The sequence below is a fragment of the Plecotus auritus genome (genome assembly GCF_963455305.1).
Source record: "Plecotus auritus genome assembly, chromosome: 7".
In the NCBI taxonomy this organism is placed as follows: domain Eukaryota; kingdom Metazoa; phylum Chordata; class Mammalia; order Chiroptera; family Vespertilionidae; genus Plecotus; species Plecotus auritus.
The window spans coordinates 4,443,169-4,466,483 of NC_137774.1; the positions used below are offsets into that span (position 1 = coordinate 4,443,169).

Below are 23,315 nucleotides of genomic sequence, written 5' to 3' on the forward strand. Positions count from 1 at the left end.
CTCAAGACCCGAATGGGATTTTACTGTTAAAAAGGAAGCCACTGCCAAGTAAGGAAACCAGACTCCCTCCCTCCCCCCATAGTAGGAGAACCATCTGCTGGCCCTTCCCGCCAGCCAGGAGGCCCTTGCCCCCAGGTGTGGGCCCAGGAGCCCTGTCCCACGAACAGCTCCCTCCCCCCATTTCCGAGGCCGAGTCTGGCCACAGGTCTGTGCAGTTTTGGCAACAGGGTTCCATCCAAGGCTGGGAGGCCACGGAGCCCTGTCAGCCGGGCCTGCCTCCTGGGCTCACCTCCCCGCCCCGGCGGCACTGCACACATGGAAGGGTTGGGCAGACACCCTCATAATTCCTGGGTCTTGGGAGCCCCGGCCTTCTGAGATCCTGAGCTCCTGCCTCCAGGTCACCCCCACCTGCCCAGCCTCCATCTCCCATTTCCCACTACACCCCATTCAGTCTTTGGGGCAGGAGGGCCGGTTCCAGACTGGGCCCCTCAGTTATGCCGGAAGCGTCCGTCTTTGCCATGGGTGCTTGTGCCGTGGGGCAGGCGGGGCCCACGGGTAGCCCGTCGGGAAACACCAGCCGGATTGGAGGGGACAACGAGTGGGGAGGAAACCCCAGGGCCTGAAACAGGGGAAGGGCCAGAAGCAGGGGTTAGGAATGCTTCCCCTTCCCCTCTCTCACCACCCAGTGGCCTTGAACTCTCCAGGGGCACAACCCCAAGATGTCAGTCCCACGCACAGTATTCTGCAAGAACCCTGTTTTCAGCCGGGGCGGCCATGGAGGCAGACAGCTCAACATGCCTCCTCTCTGGACAGGCCAAGGGCTCCCCTTCCCCATCCCTTCTTGCTGGTACTGACCTGTGTTCTGCCTTGGAGGGAGTTTGACCTTGGACAGAGGCAGCGTGACCTTTCCCAGATGCCGGATCCCAGGGGCTGGGTGCCCGCACACTGGCATCCTGTGGTCCGAGATGCTCTCCAGGGGGCGGGGCCCCAGGAGGTGTGTCTTGGGGCAGGAGAGCTGTGTTGGTGGGAGAACAGTAAGGCCCGAGCTGCGGGGATGTGCTACAGGGATCTGCCCCCAGCTATGGGCCACCCTGGGAGACAGAGGCGTGGAGGGTGGTGCAGATGCTCTGAGCCTCTGGAGGAACCCAGCCCTCAGGCCCCCACCCACAAGGAAGGGGCCCAGACACCCCACCCCTAGCCTCACCCTTTGCCCGGTGACCTCAAAAGACCGGGACCTCCGCTTCCTCCTCTTTGCCTCTAGCGACTCCTCCTGTTTCTTGCCCAGGCTTTTCTTCTGGCCCCGCAGCCAGGGCCCGGGGCCATCGTCTCGATGCCCGGCCACCTGGGGTGGGGCCTCGCCCGTGCTGCTGGACAGGTTGTCCTCGCTGGCAGCGTGCTGCAGCGTGGGGCTGGGAGGCCGCTTGCAGGCCAGTGGGCCTGGTGGCCGAGAATCATCCGCCTCGCTCAGCGAGTGCAGGGACAGGGTGCTGCGCTCCATGGCCGGTGCCAGCAGGTGGCGCCCCTCCGTTCCCAGGGCCCTCGAGCGCCTGCGGGCAGCCTTCACGGAGATGCACTTGGTGCCAGTCAGAATCTCCTTCCTCTCTGCAGCGGACAGAGGGAGAGCCCACCCCGGGATCAAGGCCTCGTATTCCTCTCCCTTCTGCACCTCCAACGCCGTCCCCCGCCCCCCAAGGCAGGAACGGGTAGGAGCCAGGATGTCTGGGTTTCACTCCCAGCACCCCCACTTGCTTGCCATTTAACAAGCCTGGGACACATTTCTGAGCCTCACTTTCATCTCTAAACTGGAGGTGGTAAAACGAACCCCCCCCCACCACCACCACCGCAGGGTGATTGTGAGCATTAACTGAGACAATGGGCTTAGCCTATGACAGTGATTGGCAAACTCATTAGTCAACAGAGCCAAATATCAACAGGACAACGATTGAAATTTCCTTTGAGAGCCAACTTTTTTAAACTTAAACTTCTAACGCCACTTCTTCAACATAGACTCGCCCAGGCCGTGGTCTTTTGTGGAAGAGCCACGCTCAAGGGGCCAAAGAGCTGTATGTGGCTCGCGAGCTGCGGTTTGCCGACCACGGGCCTATGGCAAGGGGCATGGATTCGATCTGAATTTGCTGCTGCAGTTATTACTGAGTGGGAGGGGGGCCGTGATCCCAAGGGCCACATGTTCCCCATTCTGACTTCTGACGGTGCCCCCAGCTCTGCGGGTCCCTGGCGGTTAACCCTCTGGGGCACTGGTGCCTGCTTCCTGGATGGGCAGCTTCAGCAGAGCAGAGGGCAGGCAAGGGCGCTCTGCTGGGCGAGCTGAGCAGTGGAGGTGATGCCAGGCTCAGCGGGGGGCACACCTCTGTGGGACAAGGGGATCTCCGACAGGTTCTCGCTGCTGTCGGGGGAGGAGGTGATGCGGCTGCTCAGGCTGACCAGGCTGTCCTGAGGGGGGGCCTGCGGACAAGGTGATCGGGAGGACAAAGGCGCTGAACCCAGCGGAGACCCCACGCCCCACTCAGCAGACAGCGGGGCCTCAGGGGTGGTGGCCACTTCGGGAAGGCTCCATCCCAACCGCTGGGCGCCCGCCCTTGTGCCCCACCCTCAGCGAGGGCCCATGGGGCCGAGGGTGCTCAGTGCTCAGTGCTCACCTCCTGGGTCACCAGGTGGCCGATCTGGATGGGGGGTGGGGTGGGCACAGAGGAGCTTTTCACCTGCCACGCCCGGGGACTGGTCTTGAACGCGTGGTTGGCTTCACTGAGGTTGGCGGGAGAGGATGGGCATCTGATGACCAAGCTGGTCCCACAGAGGGCCCACCCCCGTGCCAGGGGAGAGCTGTTTGCACGAAGGGAGAGAGAACCCGGGAGCCCTCGCTCCAGACCTGTGCCACCTCCTCCCCGTTGCTCCTGCCCCATCTCCCCCAAGCAGCCCCACTCTGGGCGGGCATCCCGCGGTGGCCGGCAGGCAGGGCTGTGGGATGTGTCCCCGGGCTCACCTCTCCGTGCTGAGAGGAGGGAGGATGCTGTGCTGCAGGCGCTGGGCTTCAGAGCTCAGCGTCTTCACGCTCTCCAGGTCAGCCTCGGGGGTCAGCGTGGTTCCTGCTGGGATAATCTTGGGCAAGCAGCTGTCCTGGGGAGGGGGCAGGGATGGACAGTCAGAAGACGTGGCCTTGGACCAGATAATAACACAGAGGCACACAGGAAGACCAGGGCTGGAATGCGGGCTGGGAGCCCCCGAGGGCAGTGTTCTGGGCCCCACGGGGTAAGCTGTGGCTGTTGGGCATCCCCAGTGGCAAGGCTTTGGGTGGGATAAGAAGGAAAGGGGGGCAGCTTCCTGGGGTGTCAGCCCGCCTGGTCCCCCGGCATTGCCTTGGGCATCGGCCCCTCCCCCCCAACATGCCCAGGCGCCCACCTGCAGGGCCCTGGAGGCCACGCGGTCCATGATGGTGGCCCGCTCCAGGCCGCCCTCCTCCAGCTCCCGCAGGTACACCTCATAGAGCTCCTCCAGGTGCTGGGGGACGGCTAGGTTGTAATCTACCGGCGGAGGGAGGAGGGGCAGGGCTCAGGCGTGTCTTTGGACCCTTAGCCCTTGGAGGGGGGGGTGGCGGGGAGGGAGTCCCGCGTACGCGTCTCAGAGGCGGGACCTACCGTCGATGATCTGCCGCTGGCCCTGGATGATCTCATCGCAGAGGGTGCGGTGCTGCTCCAGGCGGCGCAGGGCCTCGCGGCGGTGGCGGAGCGCGCCCTCGCGGAGCAGCGCGTGCGACTGCATCGCCGTGTTCTCCACCTCGAGCTCGTGCACGCGGCACAGCAGGCTGAGCACCTCGCGCTGCTCCTCGGAGCCGATGCGCCCCGGCAGCGTCTCCTCCAGGCGGCGGCCCCGCGCGCTCAGCTCCCGGCAGCGCTGCTCCAGGGCCAGCTGGGGGCGGCGGGGGTCAGCGCCGGGCAGCGGGCCGGGGCCGCCCCCTCTGGCCCGGCCTGTCCTCGCCCCTCCTGTCCCCGGACTCCCGGGGGCTCCGTTCCGAGGTCCCCGCCCTCGACGCTGTATCGTGGGCCTCGCAACCAGGGGCTGCTCCCACGGGGCCCCTCTGGGCCACCTCTGGCTGCTCTGAGCACAAACTACCCCTCCCCCGCAGCCCCTCTGGTGCCCTGGAAGCCCCGGGTTTGGGTCTTCTCCGAACAGAAGGCCAAGAGCCGTCATCGGGGAACCCTGATGAAATGCTCGCTGCCACTTTTGGAATCCTTGGTATGTGACAGGGACGTATGTCATCTCCTCCACGACCCACCAGGGCTGCACCGTGAGCCCTCTCATTTTACAGGCCAGGAGCTCGAGGGCAGAGGTCACTAAGGAACTACCCCCCAGCCCTGCCCCGCCCCCTTGGGCTCCTCCCCCCCGGAACCCGCTCTCCCCGCCCCCAAAGCCCGGGCACCTTCTGCTTGCGCAGCTTCTTCTGCTCGCCCACCAGGGCGGCGATGCTCTCCCGGGCGGAGGCCACTTCCGGCGGCTCCACGATGTCGGGCTGGTCTTCGCCGGGGTCGGAGTCCTTCTCACTGTCGTCCTTGGTGTAGGATTCCTTCCGCTGCTCCTCCCGCCATTTGAGCGCCCTGCGCGACTTCTCCTGCTCCCAGCTGCCGCGGCCCCATCCCCACGGGGAGCCGTGGATCCGGGTCACGGGGAACAGGGCACAGTGAGCAGCTACAGCTCCGAGTCCCGCTGTCCCCGGCCCGGGGGGGTGTGGGACGGGAGGGCCCGGGGGCAGGGGGTGCTTACCCGGCGATGGTGAGCAGGTGGCGGGAGGTGTCGATCTGGACCTCCATGGCGTGGTTCTCCAGCTCCAGCAGGCGCCTGCGCACGTCCATCTGCTCCTGGAAAGCGCCGATGAGCTGCTCCCGCAGCTGCCCCATGTCGGCCTGCTCCTCCTGCCCGCGGTGCTGCTGGACCTCAGCTGCCCGTCGGATGGGTGTGGGGAGCTCGGTGAAGAGAGAGGCTTCGGGCCAGGCGAGTCGAGGCCCCTCTGGGGCCCTCCACGCCCTTTCTTCCCAAACCACTTTCAGTCCAACCACCGCCTCTAGAAAGACCTCCTAGATTGCTATCTCCCCCCCGCACTGCACTTCCACATTGAGTCTTTAGGCTGTGGCCCAAAGGTGACCCCAGCCCCTCTGTATGAACCAGGCTTCCACTGGCCCTTACAGCACCTTAGCATCAGCGATTAAAAGGAGCCCTTTAGCCCTAACTGGTTTGGCTCAGTGGATAGAGCGTCAGCCTGAGGACTGAAGAGTCCCAGGTTCGATTCCAGTCAAGGACATGTACCTTGGTTGCGGGCACACCCTCAGTAGGGGATGTGCAGGAGGCAGCTGATTGATGTTTCTCTCTCTTCCATGTTTCTAACTCTCTATCTCTCTCCCTTCCTCTCTGTAAAAAATCAATAAAATATATATATTTTTAAAAAGGTGCCCTTTAGCCCAGCCCGTGTTGATCAGTGGTTGAGCATCGACCTATGAACCAGGAGGTCACGGTTCTATTCCCTATCAGGGCACATGCCTGGGTTGTAGGTTCGATCCCCAGAAGGGGGCATGCAGGAGGCAGCCGATCAGTGATTCTCTCTCATCATTGATGTTTCTATCTCTCTCTCCCTCTCCCTTCCTCTCTGAAATCAATTTTTATTTATTTTTATTTTTTTTAAATATATTTTATTGATTTTTTACAGAGAGGAAGGGAGAGGGAGAGTTAGAAACACCGATGAGAGAGAAACATTGATCAGCTGCCTCCCGCACACCCCCTCCTGGGGATGTGCCTGCAACCAAGGTACATGCCCTTGACCAGAATCGAACCTGGGACCCTTCAGTTCACAGGCCGACGCTCTATCCACTGAGCCAAACCAGTTAGGGCTCTGAAATCAATTTTTAAAAAGTGCCCCTTAGACACGATACTGCCACCAGTTGGCAAACCATCATGGCAAACTCAAGTCTACAAGAGAATGTAGGATGTGCCCCCTCTGGTGATGCCCGGCATGGCCTTGCAGCCCTACCCTGCAGCGTGGAGGGTGAGATCCTACGCAGCTAAACGCTCCTGTGACCCTCACTCGTGTGATCCCACCTAAGCTTCAGCGATCATGATTCCATTTTACAGCGAAGGCTCAGGGCGGTGGAGTGACCAGTCACGGCTACCCAGCCAGAGTCTGACTCTAGCACTGCCTGACCCCAGAGCAATCTGAGACAGCCTGCACTAACATAGACACCCCCCTCCCACTAACATAGACACCCCCCCCCACACACACACACCTTGGATGTGGCGAATGTCACCCCGCTCCAGCCGTCCCCGGGCCTGGCCTCGCCCTCCCTGCTCATCAATCTTGCACTTGAGCCGCTGGATCTCGCCCCGCAGGTCGGCGATGATGCTGGTGTACTGGGCAATGTGGTAGGAGACGCTGAGCAGGTTCTGCTTCACCTGCGGGGAGCGTGGGACGGGGCAGAGCAGGTAGTGACCCCAGGGGCCAGGGCCGGCCTGCGGGTCTTCCTTTCTCTTCCTCCCCGACCCCCAGAGCTTCTGGGTGACAGCAGTGGCCTTGCCTCCAACCCCACAGCCTGTCACACTACATGCCTCTGAGAGAGCCGCTCTCCTAAAATGCTGCTTCCCCTGCTGAACCTTCACTGGCTCCCTACTGCCTGGGGGACGCCCTTGTTCCTTCACCTGGTGTTGACGGCCCACCACTGTCTGTCTGGATTCCCCTGTTCTTTCTTTTTTATTTAAAACAATATTTTTATTCATTTCAGAGAGGAAAGGAGAGGGAGAGATAGAAACATCATTGATGAGAGAGAATCATGGATCGGCTGCCTCCTGCACGCCTCCTACTGGGGACTGAGCCCGCAACCCGGGCATGTGCCCTGACCCGGAATCGAACCGGGAATCGAACCGTGACCTCCCGGTTCATAGGTCAACGCTCAACCATCTGAGCCCCACCAGCCGGGCAGTCTGGATTTCCTTTTGGCTCGCTGCTTTGTCGTGAACATTCTGTGATAGGTGAGGAACCATCCAGCTCTCCCCATCCCACCAGACACCATCTCCTTCCTGCTTTTGGAACCTCTGCTCTGGCTGCTCCCCACTTCTGGAATGTCCTCCCATCCTTCCGAGTCTCACTCACGGTCTCCAAAGAGCTCCGTGGAATCCCACCAGCCCGCCCCCTGTTGGCGTCATCGACCTGCTGTTCATAATATTCTGAGCTATCAACTGTTTCAGGACGTGTCTCCCCCCGCCGTTAGGTTCCTTGAGGGTTGGGAGGGAACGGTGGCTGGAAAATTGCAGTGTCGGGAGAAGGAGCCTATCTGATGTCCGTCCATCTGCCCCTTCACACACACATCGAAATAGACTCCCTCCGAGACGGCGGGGACAGTCTCAGTGCCATCCCTGCCCGGCGGGGGCGTCCCCTCACTTCCTGTGGCCTCATTTCCCTAAACTGTGAAACGTGACTGATAACTCCGGCCTCAAGGGGGAGCACGTGAAACGGATGGCAAAGGGCTCAGCGTACATGGCTGTTACGATGAGGTGCTTTGAAATGTAACGGTCTGAATGAGCATCTGAAAATGCAAAGGGGAAGAGGGAGGGGCTGGGCCAGGGGAGCTCAGACCTTGAACATGAAGGAGGGGACCCCTGGGGAGCTGCGGGCTTCCTGGCAAGCATGCAGGTGTTGGAGGGGCAGGGAGAGGGCATGGGGGTAGCATTCCGAGCGGGAGTGGGGCCAGTGCGATGGTGGCTGGTTGCAGGGAGTGTGGGAGGGGTGGCAGGGTCTGGGATCCATCCAGAGATTCAGTGGGGCCCTCACCCTTGTCTTGATGTTCTTGGCCCGGCCGGCGTAGGTCAGGGTGTTCCGGGACTCCTCGAAGGCGCTGCTTGCGGGGCTGATGTGGGCGATCATCACGGTGCGGCTGTTCCCCCCCAGGGAGTCCTAGATGCGAGGAGGGTTAGGGAGGAGGGCCTGTGGTCAGCCAGGCTGTCCAGGTTCCCCTGCGGGGTCTCTCTCTCTCTCTCTCTCTCTCTCTCTCTCTCTCTCTCTCCCTGGTGCTGAGCAGCACATGGTCCCCCTCAGTCCAGATTTCCCCTCCCCCTCCCATCCCCCACTTCCCACTTCCACTTTGTTCTCCAAAGTTCTCATTTGGCCCTAACTGGTTTGGCTCAGTGGATAGAGCGTCAGCCTGCGAACTGAAAGGTCCCAGGTTCGATTCCAGTCAAGGGCATGTACCTTAGTTGCGGGCACATCCTCCAGTAGGAGGTGTGCAGGAGGCAGCTGATGGATGTTTCTCTCTCATCGATGTTTCTAACTCTCTATCTCTCTCCCTTCCTCTCTGTAAAAAATCAATAAAATATATATTAAAAAAACAAAACAAAACAAAGTTCTCATTTGGACATTTCGAGTATCCCGGGCAGGGCCTCCGGGCCCCCCTTCTCTCCCCTCACACAGAGGAGCCTGGGAAGGCGCGGCTGGCTGGGGGCCCGAGGGGCCCTCCCTCCTCTCTCCTCCACTTCTGGCTGCCCAGGGCCCTCCTTTCCCAACTGCTGATGGCACTGTGATTTTGGCCAGCGTGAAGAATGGGGATCGTCGTATGAAGATTGGATTTGGTAGGAGTCGCCAGATAAAATACAAATGCAATATTTGGGGTGTACTTATACTAAGTAAATACAATTCTCTGTCTGTGTGAAATTCCAACGTGGCTGGGCACCCTGTGTATCACTGGCTAACCCTGGCAGCCTCCCCTGGTGCCCAGCGCCTGGGCCGGAGCGCTGGTACCTTCAGGAGCCGGGTGAGCTTGCTGTCGCGATAGTTGATGTACTTGTTGCTGCTCCTGTCGCTCAGGGCGTTGATGCAGTTGCCCAGGGCCAGTAGGGAGCGGTTGATGTGGGCCCCCTCTTTCATGCGCTGCCCACGGTTCTGTGTCTGGGGGCGAGCAGTGGGGGGGAGAGCTGTGGCCTTCTGGGTGGGGCAGGGGACAGGCCTCACCCCCAACGCCTGGGGATCCTGGGTTATGAGCCTCTCCCTCCCCCGCCCCCCACCCGGGCTCTGAAAGGTCGAGATGACCAACCAGGCCTTGCCCTGCCCCCCTCCCGAGGGCATGCTCCAAGGGGAGAGAAGGAGGCCTCTGAGTGAGAGGGAGGGACTGGCGGCTTGCTCCTCTCCTGGGCGGGGCTGAGAGAGCCACCCTCTGTCCTGCCCCCGCCCCCCCCCCCCCCCCCCGCCCCGGCAGGCCCCCTGCACAGGCCCCCTGCACAGCTGTGCTGTGCTGACCATGAGGTGGAGGGAGGTGGTTGGCCCCAGCTCAGAGCCAGGAGAACCACAGGCACAGGGCCCTAGAGGGCGCCCCAGGCTCCAGGACATGTGTGTGTGTGTGTGTGTGTGTGTGTGTGTGTGTGTGTGTGTGTTGGAGGGTGGGTTTCTCTCCTTCCGTCTGAACTGGGAGGCTGGCATCCTTGCCCTCTGCTTCCCCCTCCCCACCCCCCCATAAAACATTCTCCTCAGTCCTGGGGGAGCTGACCTCATCCGGGAGGCCGCATTCCCGCCCCCCCGTCCCCCCCCCCCCAGCCTCCGGGGGAGCTCCCTCACCTGGGACGCGCGCTCGGAGCCGGCCAGGTCGATCATGAACAGGCGGCCCTGCCGCACCTCCTGCAGGATGTTCTTGACGCGGCTGCGCTGGCGCACGGACACCTGCAGCACCGCGTGGGAGCGGGAGGACGCCCGGTTGGCGGCCGTGGGCTCCTGGGTCCTCTGCCGGTTCCCCTTCATCAGCAGCTGCATGATCTGGTGGGCAGGAGGGAGGCCACTCTTGGGGACCAGTGGGGGTGCTCCCACAAACCGGGGGAAGGACCAGGAGGTGGTGGGCTGGCCGCTGTGTGTGGAGCGGCCTGTGGAGGGCAGGGGCTGTGCTCACACGAGGAGGCGGGTTGTCTGGTCAGCCCTCTGCCCCCTGCCCCTCGGGTTGCTGTGTGCCCCCTGCCCCTCGGGTTGCTGTGTGCCCCCTGCCCCTCGGGTCGCTGTGTGCCCCCTGCCCCTCAGGGGTCACTATGTGCCCTGCTGGCTGTGTTAGACTTGCCTCTTCGGCGTTGATGGTGGAGACCTCGGTGATGCCCGCCACCTGGATCACCCCCTTGGAGTCCTCCCTCAGCTCCAAGTACCCCAGGGCGGGGTTCAGCAGGTCCCGGATCATCTCATTGTAGATCTGATGGGACAGGTGGGGGGCAGGTATTCATGGGAGACTAAGGCCCAGGTTCCCCATCCCTCCTGAGCGAGCATGGACAGGAGCTCACCGGCCCCTTTCTTTCGATGGGGTGGGGGCTTTAGCATCCACTGGAGACCTGGAGCCACCAGGGCCAAGGATAGAGGGACCCCCTTGGTGGGCAGGCTGGGCACCGGGCAGAGAATGGGGACCTGACTGGTGGCCTGCCCTGCTTGTTGCTAAGCAACCCTTACACCACTCTCCCGACCCCCACACCCAGTGCGCCTTGCCATGCTGGTGGGAGACCTGCTGGCGGTGATGCATCGCTGCTCCGCCTGAGCTGTCACCGGGGAGATTATCAGCTCCTGAAGGAGCCCCACGGCCGGGAGCCAGATGGAGGCTGGCCCACTGGCTCTCTCCCCTCGTCTGGCCTCTGTCAGCTCCCACCCCCGCTGCCCCCGCCCTGCCGGTGCTGGCACTCCCACAGGTGGGCGCTGGGTGCTGGGGGCTGTGGCCAGGCGGCAAAGGCCGGCAGGTTGAAGCCTGTCCATGTATGTACAATGCTCAGCCGCCCCCACGTACACCGAGCGCCAGGAGGTAGCCTGGCAGGGCAGACAGGGTCGGCCTTAAGAAATGGTCATGGAGGCTCTCGCTGGTTTGGCTCGGTGGATAGAGCGTCGGCCTGCAGACCGATGGGTCCCGGGTCCGATTCCGGTCAGGGGCACGTACCTTGGTTGCAGGCTCGTCCCCAGCCTGGGCCCTGGTTGGGGCGCGTGCAGGAGGCAACCAATTGCTGTGTCTCTCTCTCATATCCATGTTTCTCTCTGTCTTTCTCTCTCTAAAAATCAATGGAAAAATATCCTCTGGTGAGGATTTAAAAAAAAAGAAGAAATAAAGAAATGGAGCCCTGGCCGGTTTGGCTCAGTGGATAGAGCGTCGGCCTGCGGACTCAAGGGTCGCAGGTTCGATTCGGTCAAGGGCATGTACCTTGGTTGCGGGCACATCCCCAGTGGGAGGTGTGCAGGAGGCAGCTGATCGATGTTTCTCTCTCATCGATGTTTCTAACTCTCTATCCCTCTCCCTTCCTCTCTGTGAAAAATTAATAAAACATATTTTTAAAAAATAAAATGGACCCCAAGGATGGAGGGCACTGAGCCTGCGCTCAGCAGAAGCCTGTTTTGGAGTGTGGCCAGTGAGCAGGGCTCCTGGGTTTAAATCCTTGCTCCCTCTCTTTACTGTGTGACGTTGGCCTACTTGCCTCACGTCTCTGAGCCTCCCATTTCGGTAAAGCGGGGCCAACAGCATATGCGGGAGAGCTGCCGTGGGGAGCAGCCCGGGAAACTGCCTGGTGATGGCCCCAGGCAGGTGGCCAGCCCTGTCCCATGGGCCCCTTGACTAAGCCGGCGTGGGGAGAGGCTCACCTCCAGGTAGGACATGGACACCTCGTATTCCATGTCATTGCTGGTCTCCTCAATGGCGCGGAAGAGGTCATTGAGGGTCCGGGCATAGATGCCTGGCTCGTGGTCCGTGCCCAGCATGGTGTATGTTTTCCCGCAGCCTGGGCACAGCACGGTGGTGGGTGAGCAGGGTGGGTTGGGAGTGCCACCTTGCCGGGCAGGGTGTCCTGGCCAACCTGGGTGTGTTCTCAAGGCTGGGACCCCCAGATGGCAGGGCGGCGAGGATTGGGGAGGATGGCGTCTTGCCTGGGGATGGGGCCGCTGGGGCCTGAGGGCCCTGTGAGGGGGTGGGTCAGCTACATCCTTGAGTCCTGCCCCAGCTGGGGCCAGACTGGCTCTCTGACACAGGGCGAAGGGGTTGCTCCTCAAGGGGGACAAGCATCCGCCCCCCTCCACTGTGTGGGCTCCCCCTCACCTGTGGGGCCATAGGCAAAGACAGTGGCATTGTAGCCTGAGATGACGCCTTTGATGAGGCTCTTGGTGGTGGCCTGGTACACCATCTCCTGCAGGGAAGGGAGCGGACAGCCGCCAGGGGCCTGGGCACGGGCGGGGCACACTGCCCATGGGCACCCTCCCGCTGCTCCCATCAGCGGCGCTTTCTGTCCCTGGGCCCCAGAGAAGTGGGGGTGGGCGTGGAGGGACTTGCACCCCATGGGGGGACGCCCGCCTGAAAGAGCGCTCAGGACACCTGAGATGCCTCCCCCACAGCTGGCGGCTGGCCCCCAGCCTCGGGGACGCATTGCATCTGCTCCCGGGAGTCCCACAGATGGGCAAGACGGGGGTCCCGGGAGGGTGTCAGCTTCCCCGAGACTCTTCCTCACACCAGATGGGCTTCCAGAACCTCCCTCCAGCTCCCGGGGGGCCACCTGCCGGGGGTGCCGTGTGGGTACCCGTGGAGGGAGGCCATGCACATGCCATGCAGGCGAGCACACACTTGCACGCACGGAGCCACAGGAGGGGGGAGTCAGGGAGCAAGTGGTGGCGGGCAGGCTGAGGGCTGCTGGCAGGTCCCCTGGGGTCCCTCACACGTGGGGCAGAGGGCGTCCCCAGGCCCAGCCCTCTCACTTGTGTGGCAGTGAAGTCAAAGGCCACGTCGAACAGGTAGGACTTCTCTCGGGACCGGTGTGCCCGCAGGATGTCATCGGGGTCCTCCATCGGGTCCATGAGAACCACCATCTGCAAAGGCCCAGGGCAGCCCCAGTCACCAGAGCCCCGGCCACACTCTTGGCACTGACCTCACCCCTCCTCACTCAGGGTGTGGGCCAGGGGTGGGGCGGGGAGGAGAAGCCAGGGGACCACAGTCAGGTCTGGCAGGCAGTCCCAGAGCTGGGCAGCCCCAGGCCCCTACGCCCCGGGCCCAGCCCTGCCCCCATCAGTGCCCGTGTGCCCCAGCTGGGCACTTGGCCCTGGATGCCCAAAGGATCCCCGAGTGCCATGTGCCCTAGACCACCAAGCTCCGGGCCCCCTTCCTCTGCCTGCACCACGCCCCGTGCTTGTCCCCAAGGGAGGAGCAACAGTAACACGGGCTGGGGGTCATCCGGCGTGTATTGTGTCAGGACGTGTTTTGAGCACTTCACGGACACCGACCCCGTTAGTCCCACATGGGCCAGGCGGCAAGGCCACTGCCATTCCCACTTCACAGAGGAGACGGGCCCGGAGCAGTGACCTGTCCAAGCTCACACACTAGCCGGTGGGGGAACGGACTCGAAACCTGCAGACTCTTCATCTCACTGCAGCCGTGAGGCACCTAGGACCTTGCACCCCAGCCTCACCCCTGCCTCACCCCTGCTTCACCCCTGCCTCAGCCCCCAATCTCCCTCTCACCCACTGGCAGACCCAGGGGTGGGGCAAAGAGCCACTGGTGCTCAGTGACTGGGGGGAGGAAGCAGGAGGCCCAGGCCTGGGAGGGCCACGGCCTGGGACTCCACCAGACTCTCCAGCATTCTCTGTGCGCCCTGACATCAGCCCCCCTTCACCACTGACCCCCTGCCATAGGTGCTCACCTGGGCTCCCTGCACCTACACTGGCCTAAGACCCCGGGGCCCAGCACAGCCTCCTTGTGAGATTCTCCACGGAGGAGGGAGGAGGGGGGTGTGAGGAGGGAGGAGGAAGGAGAGAGGGAAGGCAGCTCCCCAGGAGGCCCGGCCTCAGGAGTCTCACCCACCCGTCAGATGGGGTTCAGGTGAGCCAGCTGGAGGGGCCTCCAGACAGGCCGGGCTGGATTGTGCGGGAAAGACTGAGGCCCTGACTCGGGCCCCTCACAGCTCGCCAAGGGTCGGCGGGGGGGGGGGGGGGGGGGACACCCTGAGCTGAGCGCAGGTCAGTCGTCCGGCCTCACTGCCCCTCGGGGTGCCCCCTGGTCCAGCCACCTCCTCAGGGCTTCTGCCCACTGCCCCGTAAGCCTCGTCCAGGATCCAGTTCCTTCTCAGCCCTAACACCGGCAGCAGGAGCCCGATCAAGTTTCAGCCCAACTGAAGATAAACGCGGCGACAAGGGCCGGGCGTGGGTCCCAGTGGGCCGCACGGGAACCTGACCAGCGGTACCGGTTCTCACCTCTCTGGTGCCAGGTGGACACAGGCAGGGCCTGCGGGGTGCCCTCAGGAGGGGCTTTGGTGCAGGGAGGGAGAGCGGGAGAGGGGCATTCACTGATGCCCATATCCCACTGATGACCTCCAAACGACCTCCGGGCACTGCCAAGTTCATGGCTCCTGGGCATTTGGTTCCTTCGATCTGCAGGCTCCTGAATCAGTGCATTGTCAGCAGGGCAGCCATGATCCCCTTAAAGAGGGCTTTGTCTGGGTCTTCATCTGTCTGGGTCCCAGCCCGCACCCCACCCTCCAGAGCATCGCCCCTTCCCTGGCCACTCGGGCATACAAAGGAGCCCTTGTGCCCTTGGTTAGGTGAGCTGGAGCTGAGCCACAGAGGGCAGCACAGGCAGTGGGCCCCGGTGAGCATGCTTTCTGGGCACCTTCTGTGGACCAGGCTTTAAGCAAGGGCGCGGAGAGAGAGTACGGTTTTCTGCCTCTGACACTTCAGGCGAGGGGGAACAGGTCATTTCAATAACAAGTGCTGCCTGGCCGGTGTGGCTCAGTGGTTGAGCGTCGACCTATGAACCAGGAGGTCATGTTTCGATGCCCAATCAGGGCTTGTTCCCCAGGGTTGTGGGTTCGATCCCCAGTGTGGGGCGTGCAGGAGGCAGCCGATCAATGATTCTCTCTCATCATTGGTGTTTCTATCTTTTTATCCCTCTCCCTTCCTCTCTGAAATCAATAAAACAATATATTGAAAAAGAAGGAATGAAGTTCTGACATGTGCTACAATGTGGATGAGCCTTGAAAACATTACGCTCAGTGATAGGAGCCAGACATGAAGACAGCACACTGTGTGCTTCCATCCATATGAAATGTCCAGAATAGTCCATCTGTGGAAATGGAAGTAGGTCAGTGGTTGCCTGGGGCTGGGGAGATAGGGGGTGATGGCTAAGGGGGGTGAGGGCTCAGGGGAGGTGTTGGCTAAAGGGGGGGGGGGGTGATGGCTAAGGGGGGTGATGGCTAAGGGGGGTGATGGCTAAGGGTGTGATGGCTAAGGGGGTGTTGGCTAAGGGGGGGGTGATGGCTAAGGAGGGGTGTTGCTTAAAGGGGGTGATGGCTAAGGGGGTGAGGGCTAAGGGGAGGTGTTGGCTAAGGGGGGGTGATGGCTAAGGAGGGGTGTTGCTTAAAGGGGGTGATGGCTAAGGGGGTGAGGGCTAAGGGGAGGTGTTGGCTAAGGGGGGGTGATGGCTAAGGGGGGTGATGGCTAAGGGGGGTGATGGCTAAGGGGGTGATGGCTAAGGGGGGTGATGGCTAAGGGGGTGATGGCTAAGGGGGGTGATGGCTAAGGGGCAGGGTGAAGAACCCTCCCAGTCTCCCCCAGTCACTCCCCACCAGGCCCAGCTCTGTGGGGCAAAGGGGCACGAAGCATCCAGATGGTGGGTGTGGAGGGAACCGGGCAGGAAAGGGGGCTAATAGGCTGCCCCTCCCAGCACTCCGTCCCCCAACACTTGGCATCTGTCACCTGATACTTAATTTATCTTTCACAACAGCCTCCCAATTGTGTGGCTGTGGCTCCCCTGTCCAAGGCCTCCCCTAATCCTCTCAGAGCCCTCGGCACGGCTGGGCGGAGCAGGTTACTATTCCCGCTTCTGAGGAGGAAACGGAGGCCCCGCCAGGACTCGAGGGCCTTTGCCTGGCTCCTCAGACAAGGACCCCAGGAGCACAGGGGTGACAGTTGGGCTTTGAGCAGATAAAGGCTGATTATGGGATGGCCCGTCTTGTCAGGTGACTTACATTCTGTAGGTAAAGAGCTGGAAGGGGGTCTGCAGGCTGTGGGCTGTGTGTGTGTGTGTGTGTGTGTGTGTGTGTGTGTGTGTTGGGTGGGGGGAGACAGAAGGGAAGGGGGCTGGTGTAAAGTTTCTGCTTCTACCCTGGAAGCCTTGGGCCCCCCAGACTGCTCAGGCTGCCCATCCCCCACTTTGTGGTCATTGATGGCACCCCTGAAGGGTCCGGTGTCAGGGTCTAGTCCTGCCCCTGATGCTACTAGGAGACTGAGCTCCTACCACACTCTGTTGTTGTTGATTTCAGAGAGGAAGGGAGAGGGAGAGAAAGAGAGAGAAACATCAATGATGAGAGAGAATCATTGATCAGCTGCCTCCAGCACGCCCTACACTGGGGATCCAGCCCGCAACCCGGGCATGTGCCCTGACCGGGAGTTGAAGTGTGACCTCCTGAGTCATAGGTCAACACTCAACCACTGAGCCACGCTGGCTGGGCTACCACACTCTTCTAGGAGCACAGACGTGTGGAGGTGAACATGGGGGACCCCTGGCCTGAGAGCTCTAGCATAGGCAGTGGGAAGGCAAGAGGTGGGCTCAGTTTTACCTCTGGGGTCCCAAACCATCCCGTTTCAGCCCTTAAAGAGACTAACACCTGTTAACCCCACTGTGTGCCAGGCGCAGGGGGGAGGGGGGGAGCTCTTGCGCATATTGGCCCCGCAGGCCGCTAAAGAAGGCAGTGTGGCTCCTGTCCCGAACTGCACGGGGGCTCCAGGACCTGGGGAGGTCCCTGAACCCCTTTTATAAATCTGAACCCTAACTTCCACTTCCCCAGAACCCAGCCTCTTGTCCCCAAAGGACTTGTCCTGTGAGAGGGCCGCTCTGCACAGCCTCATTGCTGAAATCTCCCTTGTCCCCAGGAGAACAATGCCTAACTCTAAGGAAGGCTGCGCTAAGAACCCTCCCAGACCTCAGAGCGGGGGACAGAGCTACGACCAGCCACCTGGCCCATGACCACAGCTGCCCAAGCCTGCACCCCAAGCCTCCCTCTGGGCCAGGGCCACAGACCAGCTGTGGGGGTCGCTGGAGAGAGACAGAAGTCCAGGGTGGGGCTGGTCGGAGTGGCAGGCAAGGGGACTCCTGTCTTTGCCTCCTGCTCGCCAGGGCCTTGCTGTCTGAGGAATGGAGCTGGTGGGGGACAGCGGGGCTTTTTGGAGGGTCCCAGCCTGCCGTTGGCTGTGGCTAATCTCCAACAGCAGGCCAGGCAGCGCATCTGTGGGGTGAAAAGGAGCTCGGGACCAGAGGCCTCCGGCTGTCCCTGCAGGGCCCAGAGTCCGTGCTGAGAGCCCCGAGCCCACGCTGCTCAGACACCCCTCCCGCTGACAAAGGACCAGGCGGGGAGGGAACACCCAGCCCGGGCCCTTCTCGGAGGCACAGCTCAGCCGGATCAGGCCGGACCCCCGCTCCACTGGCAGGGACAGAAAGAAGCCAGTGTCTGCCGTGTGTGGGCACACAATGGGCTGTGCCCAGACCGGAGCGTTTCCATCAGCATCAGTTCATATCTATCGGCCCCCGTGCCGGCCGGAAGCCAGGAGCAGCCGAGAGAGAGCCACCATTGTCCCAAATGAGGACCTGATACCCTTGGGGACAAGTTGGACAGACAGGGAGCGGCCTAGCCTGGAAGGAGGTTTCTCCTCCCGTGTTCTCTGGCTCTGCGCGCTGCCCCTCGGCAGCCCCGGGGACTCTCCGCCTCTAATAGAGGCGGGTAGCACATCCATTAGACTCCTACTGTGTGCCAGGCACTGGGAAGCACTGTGTGTCCATCAGCCCACAGAGCCCCCCGCAGAGGCATCCTGATTACTGTCCCCACTTGCAGAAGAGGCAGCTGGGGGTCTTGGAAGCAGCCCGCCCGGGGCCGCCCAGCTGGCCAAAGGCAGAACTCCCCTATGTGACTGTTGCGCACATTCCTCGCGCTCCTGCTGCCCAAACCAGTTTAGAAGGGATCTTCCCAGCCATCCCTGCTTCCCCGAGGCCTCTGAGGAAGGCTGCTCCTTGAAAGAGGGAACAGAGGAGAAGCCAGGAGGCTGGGACCACCCAGCTCCGCATGCCCACAGCTCCACTTCGGGGCTGAAAGAATCGGCTGGATGGGCACCTCCCCTCGGGGAGCCCAGCGGCAGGCAGGCATTGCGGGCTGAGCTGTCCGCCTCCAGTTTGCTTCCCAAGGCCCTTGGGCGTCCTGAGGCTAGCATGCCATGCCCAGGGCCAGCACGTGCCCACTTGTGCCTTGCTCTGCATGGCATCATGCCACCCCAACTTCCCTGACCCAGCAGCACATCCCGCTGCATTCAGGAGAAGCGAGCACGGGCACTGAGGAGACGCAAGTGCAGCGGCCACTGAGCAGAGGCAAGTGATCATTCTCGGGTCGCCGTAGGCCATGCCACCGCGATGCTCCTACCTGGGCACAAACCTGCTGCTGGTGCCCGTACCACTGTGCCCACTCCTACCCCAGCACCTGAGTCCTCAACTGCCTACCCAAGCACACATCCTGGCCATGACCTACAGAGGGTGGGGGCTGGCCCTGTCTACATCTCCAGCCTCAGCTCACACCTCCAGCCTGCTCTCTGCATCTCTCTCCTGCTTGAGCCACATCAGTTTTTTCTTTTTTAAAAATATATTATTACTGATTTCAGAGAGGAAGGGAGAGGGAGAGAGAGATAGAAACATCAATGATGAGAGAGAATCATGGATCGGCTGCCTCCTGCACGCCCCCTACTGGGGATCAGACCCGCAACCTGGGCATGTGCCCTTGACCGGAATTGAACCCGGGACCCTTCAGTCCGCAGGCCGACGCTCTATCCACTGAGCCACACCGGCTAGGGCAGTTTTTTTCTCAGTTACCCAAGCCCATCACAGTCTCTGTCATCACTGGGCCACAGTCCCTGTGGCTGAGATTTCTCCCTCACGGCACAGTCCTAATGACTCTTCTTCATCCCTCCTGCTTCAGCGCAGGCCCCGTTTCTCCCCGAGCTGCGGGACTAGGCCGAGTCCCCCTCATACTTACGACGCATTTCTTTGTAGGCCCTGTGGGCCGCTAACCCCCGCCTGTTTGCGATGCAATGCTGTGATTAATGTCCTGTCCGCCCACACTGGACTCTAAGGTAACGAAGGGAGGACAGGGTCTTTTCCCTTCACCATAGCACCGTCACAGCGTGCGGTGGGTACTTGGTGAATACTGATTGCCTCCTGTGTAAACAGAGGTGGGACTTGCCCTGCTCACCTCATCATGGTGACAGGAGGATCAAGAGAGCGAACAGCCCTGACCGGTTTGGCTCAGTGGATAGAGCGTCGGCCTGCGGACTGAGGGGTCCCAGGTTCGATTCCGGTCAAGGGCATGTACCTTGGTTGCGGGCACATCCCCAGTGGGGGGGTGTGCAGGAGGCGGCTGATCGATGTTTCTCTCTCATCGATGTTTCTAACTCTCTATCCCTCTCCCTTCCTCTCTGTAAAAATCAATAAAATATATTAAAAAAAAAAAAGAGAGAGCAAACAGACATCCCAGGACTTTGCAAAACATGAATACTCCGGAGGCGGGCTTTTGCTCTAGAGACCGTGTAAATGCGTGCTCTACGCATAGCAGACATATCAACATGGGAAAGTCATGTCATGGGCACGTGGGAGTGAAAGTTTTAGAACTGGAGGAGGGATCAGGACCCACCCAGGCTAGGGAAGCTTTCAGCTCTCCTTAGATCAATCTAGGAAGGCTTCCTGGAAAAGGAACCCTTGTTTCCTTGGTGATGTCGCCAATTCAGTGTTAGCCAAGAGTTCAGTCAGTGGGGAGAAGAAGAATGGTGCAGCAAGCCACAGGGGCCCTTCCCGTCACTACCAGGTGAGCAGGTACCTGCCCCCATGAGGTATGAACAGACCTGTGCCCTGGCCTGCAGTTCCCAGCCACAACCCCTCGTACCTGCTCGTCCACTTTATGGGCGATGAGGGTGGCTCCTTCCTCCAGTTCCGACACGCTGATGGGCCGAACCCGGAGCGCCACCTGGGAGGGAAGGCCAGACCCCTGAGATTAGACGTGAAGCGCTGTGCTGGGCCCCAGAGAGAAGGACGAGAGGACCCTGGGATTCCGTGAGAGCAAGCCCCACGGCTCGCCTCTGCCCAGCCATCTCCGGCCTCCTTGTTGTATGGAAAACTCAGTGGTTCAGGACAACCACCTGGGTAAGGGCAGGAGGTCCAGAGAATGGGGGCTGGGTCTGAGTCTGTGCATTTCCCCAGGAGCCCGTGGCTCAGGGCGATCCCCGTGGCAGAGCGCTGCCTGCTCCTCCGGGCTGCATCGGGGCTGCAGCTCCCTCGGGCTTTGAACTTGGAGCCCTTGGCCCTGGAGTAGGTGGTCTGTGCCCCGTGAATAAGGAACCGCAACCAAAGGGGCAGCACTGAGCGCAGCAGGATGGGGCCGGGGGCCGGGGAACTTCGCCTCCTCCTCCTCCACCTGGGTCCACATTCCTGCCCAAGGACAGCTCCACGGGGCCCCTCCTCTCTGTTCTCCAGCCCCTGGGAGACGGTGCGTCTTCTCTCTGCATGAGCCTTGCCCAAAGAATGGGGGCATGCCTAGCTGGCTTGGCTCAGTGGATAGGACATCGGCCCTCAGACTGAGGGGTCCTGGGTTCAATTCCGGTCAAGAGCACATACCTCAGATGCAGGCTCGATCCCCCGGCCTGGTCAGGGTAGGTGCAAGAGGCAACTAATCTATGTGTCTCTCTCACATCGATGTTTCTCTCTGCCTCTTCCCCTCCATTCTACTCTCTCTAAAAATCAATGGAAAAATATCCTCAGGTGAGGATTAACAAAAAAGGAAACAAGAAAACTAAGAATTTAAAAAAAAAATAAAAAGGAATGGAAGCATGTGTGTTTCTGCTGATCAAGGGGAAATGCCTGCGGGGTGTGTGGGTTTAATCCACGCTCAGAGCCTCTGCGCCGGACGCCTCAGCCACACGCCACTGCTGGGAGGGGAGGACCCTCCCGCCCTGCGGAGCGGGCACACCACACATGCCAATCAAGCCGCTTCCAAAGAGACCCTTCCCAACAGCCAGAGAGGATGCTCCAGAGCCAGGGCCTCGCTGGAGGGCTGGGGCCCAGGCTCCAGTTTGGAGCAGCCAGCTCGCCCTGCAGAGGCGGCGTGTCTGAGGTAGCATCCTCCTCCTGTGACATCACCACCCACCTGCTGGTGATACAGGCCCGTTCCCAGATCTCAGAAGTTGGGGGCGGGGGGGGGGCATGGCCCTGGGGTGACTGAGCCTTCCCCCCATTACTCTGACCCAGCACCACTGAGAATCAGGAGTCTGCCCTCAGTCTCTACCTGAGCCCCACCCCCCACGCACACCTCTGCATCTGCCCCGACCCCAGGGCTGGGCTGGGGGCCCCCTCAGCGGCTCCCAGCATCCTCTGAACCATTTAGTCCTCACTTGGGCAGCATCTTCCTTGCAAACCCAATCACCAGCCACCTCAGCCCCATGCCAGCTCCCCTGGCACCTGGCGGCTCTCGTCTGTCTACCTGTGATCCCCAGCTCCTTTAATGCACTCCCGACTCCACTGGGTTGGGGTACCCCTTGGTTCCCTCCTTCCTCTTCTAGGAGGAGGGCCAAGCCTGCCCTGGTGTTTCTGGATGGGGGAGCAGTCTTGTCCCAGAGACCCATGGGCACAGGCTTGGGGGCTGGGGCCCCTGGTGGGCAGGTGTAGAGGGAGGGGCGGAGCTGGGCTGACCTGAGGCTCAGCAGGACGCCCTCGTTCCTGACACCAGGACTTGGGGAAAGTTCTCTGACAGTCGCCTTGCCTGGTCCCGAGGGTCCTTTTGTGGGGGCGGGGGGCGAGGGGAAAGGACCGCTCTGTCTGTGGGAGGTGGAATCTGAGTGTGGGCCACGGATGGGGCCCTTGATGGGCGTCTCACCGTGAGCTGCTGGTCCTTGGAGTCCCCACTGTCCTTCATGCTTGCGGGGATGGAGGGGCTCAGGCCGCGACAGCGGGCATGGCCGAGCCGCACCCCCACCGTCACCGGGTCCCCCGCAGCCTCACCCGTGCTGCTGCTGCCTGACAACCCGAAACCAACAACGCGCCCGCGGCCAAGGGCGCTGACCGGGAGGCGGGGCGAGGGGAGGGCCCCGACGGCGCCTCCCGCCCCCTGCGCCCCCGCCCCTCCCGTGCTGCGGCCCGGAGTGGGCCGCCTCCGCCGGGGAGGCGCTCGAGCCTGAGCCGCTTTCCCAGCGAGTGCCCGCCTGTGCGTCCCTCCGGCCCTCGGCGAGGCCCTGCGTCCGCCCGGCGCCGCCGCCGTGTCGGTTTGGCCGCTCTCGGCGCCTCCCCGTGCCCCCTCGCTCGCGGCCGGGCCCTCTCCCACTGCCCTCCAGGGGGCGCCCTGCGGGCTCGCCGCTCGCTGGACCGCGGCGCTCCCTGCCCCTCGCGCGGCGGCGGCTGTGGGCCTGACTGCCTGTCTTTCTGTCTGCCTGTCTGTCTCTTGGCGTCTCCAGGGCGGTGGCTGGCTGCCCCGTGTTCCCATGGGCGCTGCGTGCATCGTGGCTGTGGCTGGTGTCTAATCCCTGTCTCCAATGACAGAGGGGTAAACAGCTGGCCCTTTGCCCAGGCTGCCCACCCGCGGGGTGGAGGGGGGCACCTGTATTACTATGTCACACAGGAGCCCGCCTCCATGCACCCCACTGGCAAACAGGGCCCTATGGGGAAACCCAGAATCTAGGTCAAGCCGGTGGGGTCTGTGTGCCCTCTGGCCCCGCCCGCGGGAAGAGACACAATGCTGTGCAAGAGCGGGGGTCAGACCTGCGGCCTCCGCATGTGGTGAGCGTCACAGCGATTCCACCACCAGGAGCACCGGGGAAAGACGCCCGCCTCAGGCCGCCGGAGACCAGGATTCTGGCCCCAGCTCTGCATCCAACTCGCCAAACCACCAGGAGCCAGTGTTCCCGCCCCCCGGGCCCTAGTTTCCTGGGCGATGGTGTGTCTGAAGGCCCATCTTCCTTGTCTTCTCCTGCCCCCCACCTGAGCTGAGCTGGCAGCCTCCCTGGGCGAGGGGAGCCATGGACTCAGCGGGGAAGGGAGCGCTCCTCCCGTACCCCCCCACCCAGGGCTGCCACAGACAGCCTGGCGGGCATCCAGAGGCAGAGCACGCTGCCAGCGTGTGCCCTGGGGCTGGCTTCCCCGGCTGCCCCAGGAGCTTGTGTGTTAGAGTTATTAATAAGCAATGCAGAGAGCCACCTGTGGCCTTGGGTTTGGTAAATAGATAAAGCGGGGGAAGCTTGGTAGAAACTGCTCCTTGGGGGGCGGGGGGGGACGGGG

General features: G+C 61.9%; 1 protein-coding gene across 2 annotated transcripts; it reads right to left on the reverse strand.

Annotated features, from left to right (window-relative positions):
• Nucleotide 1: 1 nt before the first annotated feature.
• KIF19 (kinesin family member 19) lies at nt 2–22,098 on the reverse strand. 2 transcript variants are annotated; one of them, XM_080682655.1, is made up of 20 exons: nt 21,922–22,098; nt 19,939–20,019; nt 12,731–12,841; nt 12,081–12,168; nt 11,630–11,766; nt 10,086–10,211; nt 9,599–9,793; nt 8,789–8,935; nt 7,826–7,948; nt 6,288–6,453; nt 4,777–4,951; nt 4,436–4,634; nt 3,654–3,924; nt 3,418–3,539; nt 3,002–3,135; nt 2,658–2,763; nt 2,367–2,463; nt 1,205–1,602; nt 856–1,015; nt 2–619 (listed from the first exon to the last, which is right to left on the reverse strand). In XM_080682655.1, exons 1-20 carry the CDS (start codon nt 21,958–21,960, stop codon nt 489–491), a joined length of 3,006 nt encoding a protein of 1,001 aa, XP_080538781.1. In that variant the 5' UTR covers nt 21,961–22,098; the 3' UTR covers nt 2–488. The 2 variants fall into 2 exon arrangements, with proteins under 2 accessions (XP_080538781.1, XP_080538780.1); XM_080682654.1 differs by having other exon boundaries at nt 2,658–2,841.
• Nucleotides 22,099–23,315: the final 1,217 nt, after the last annotated feature.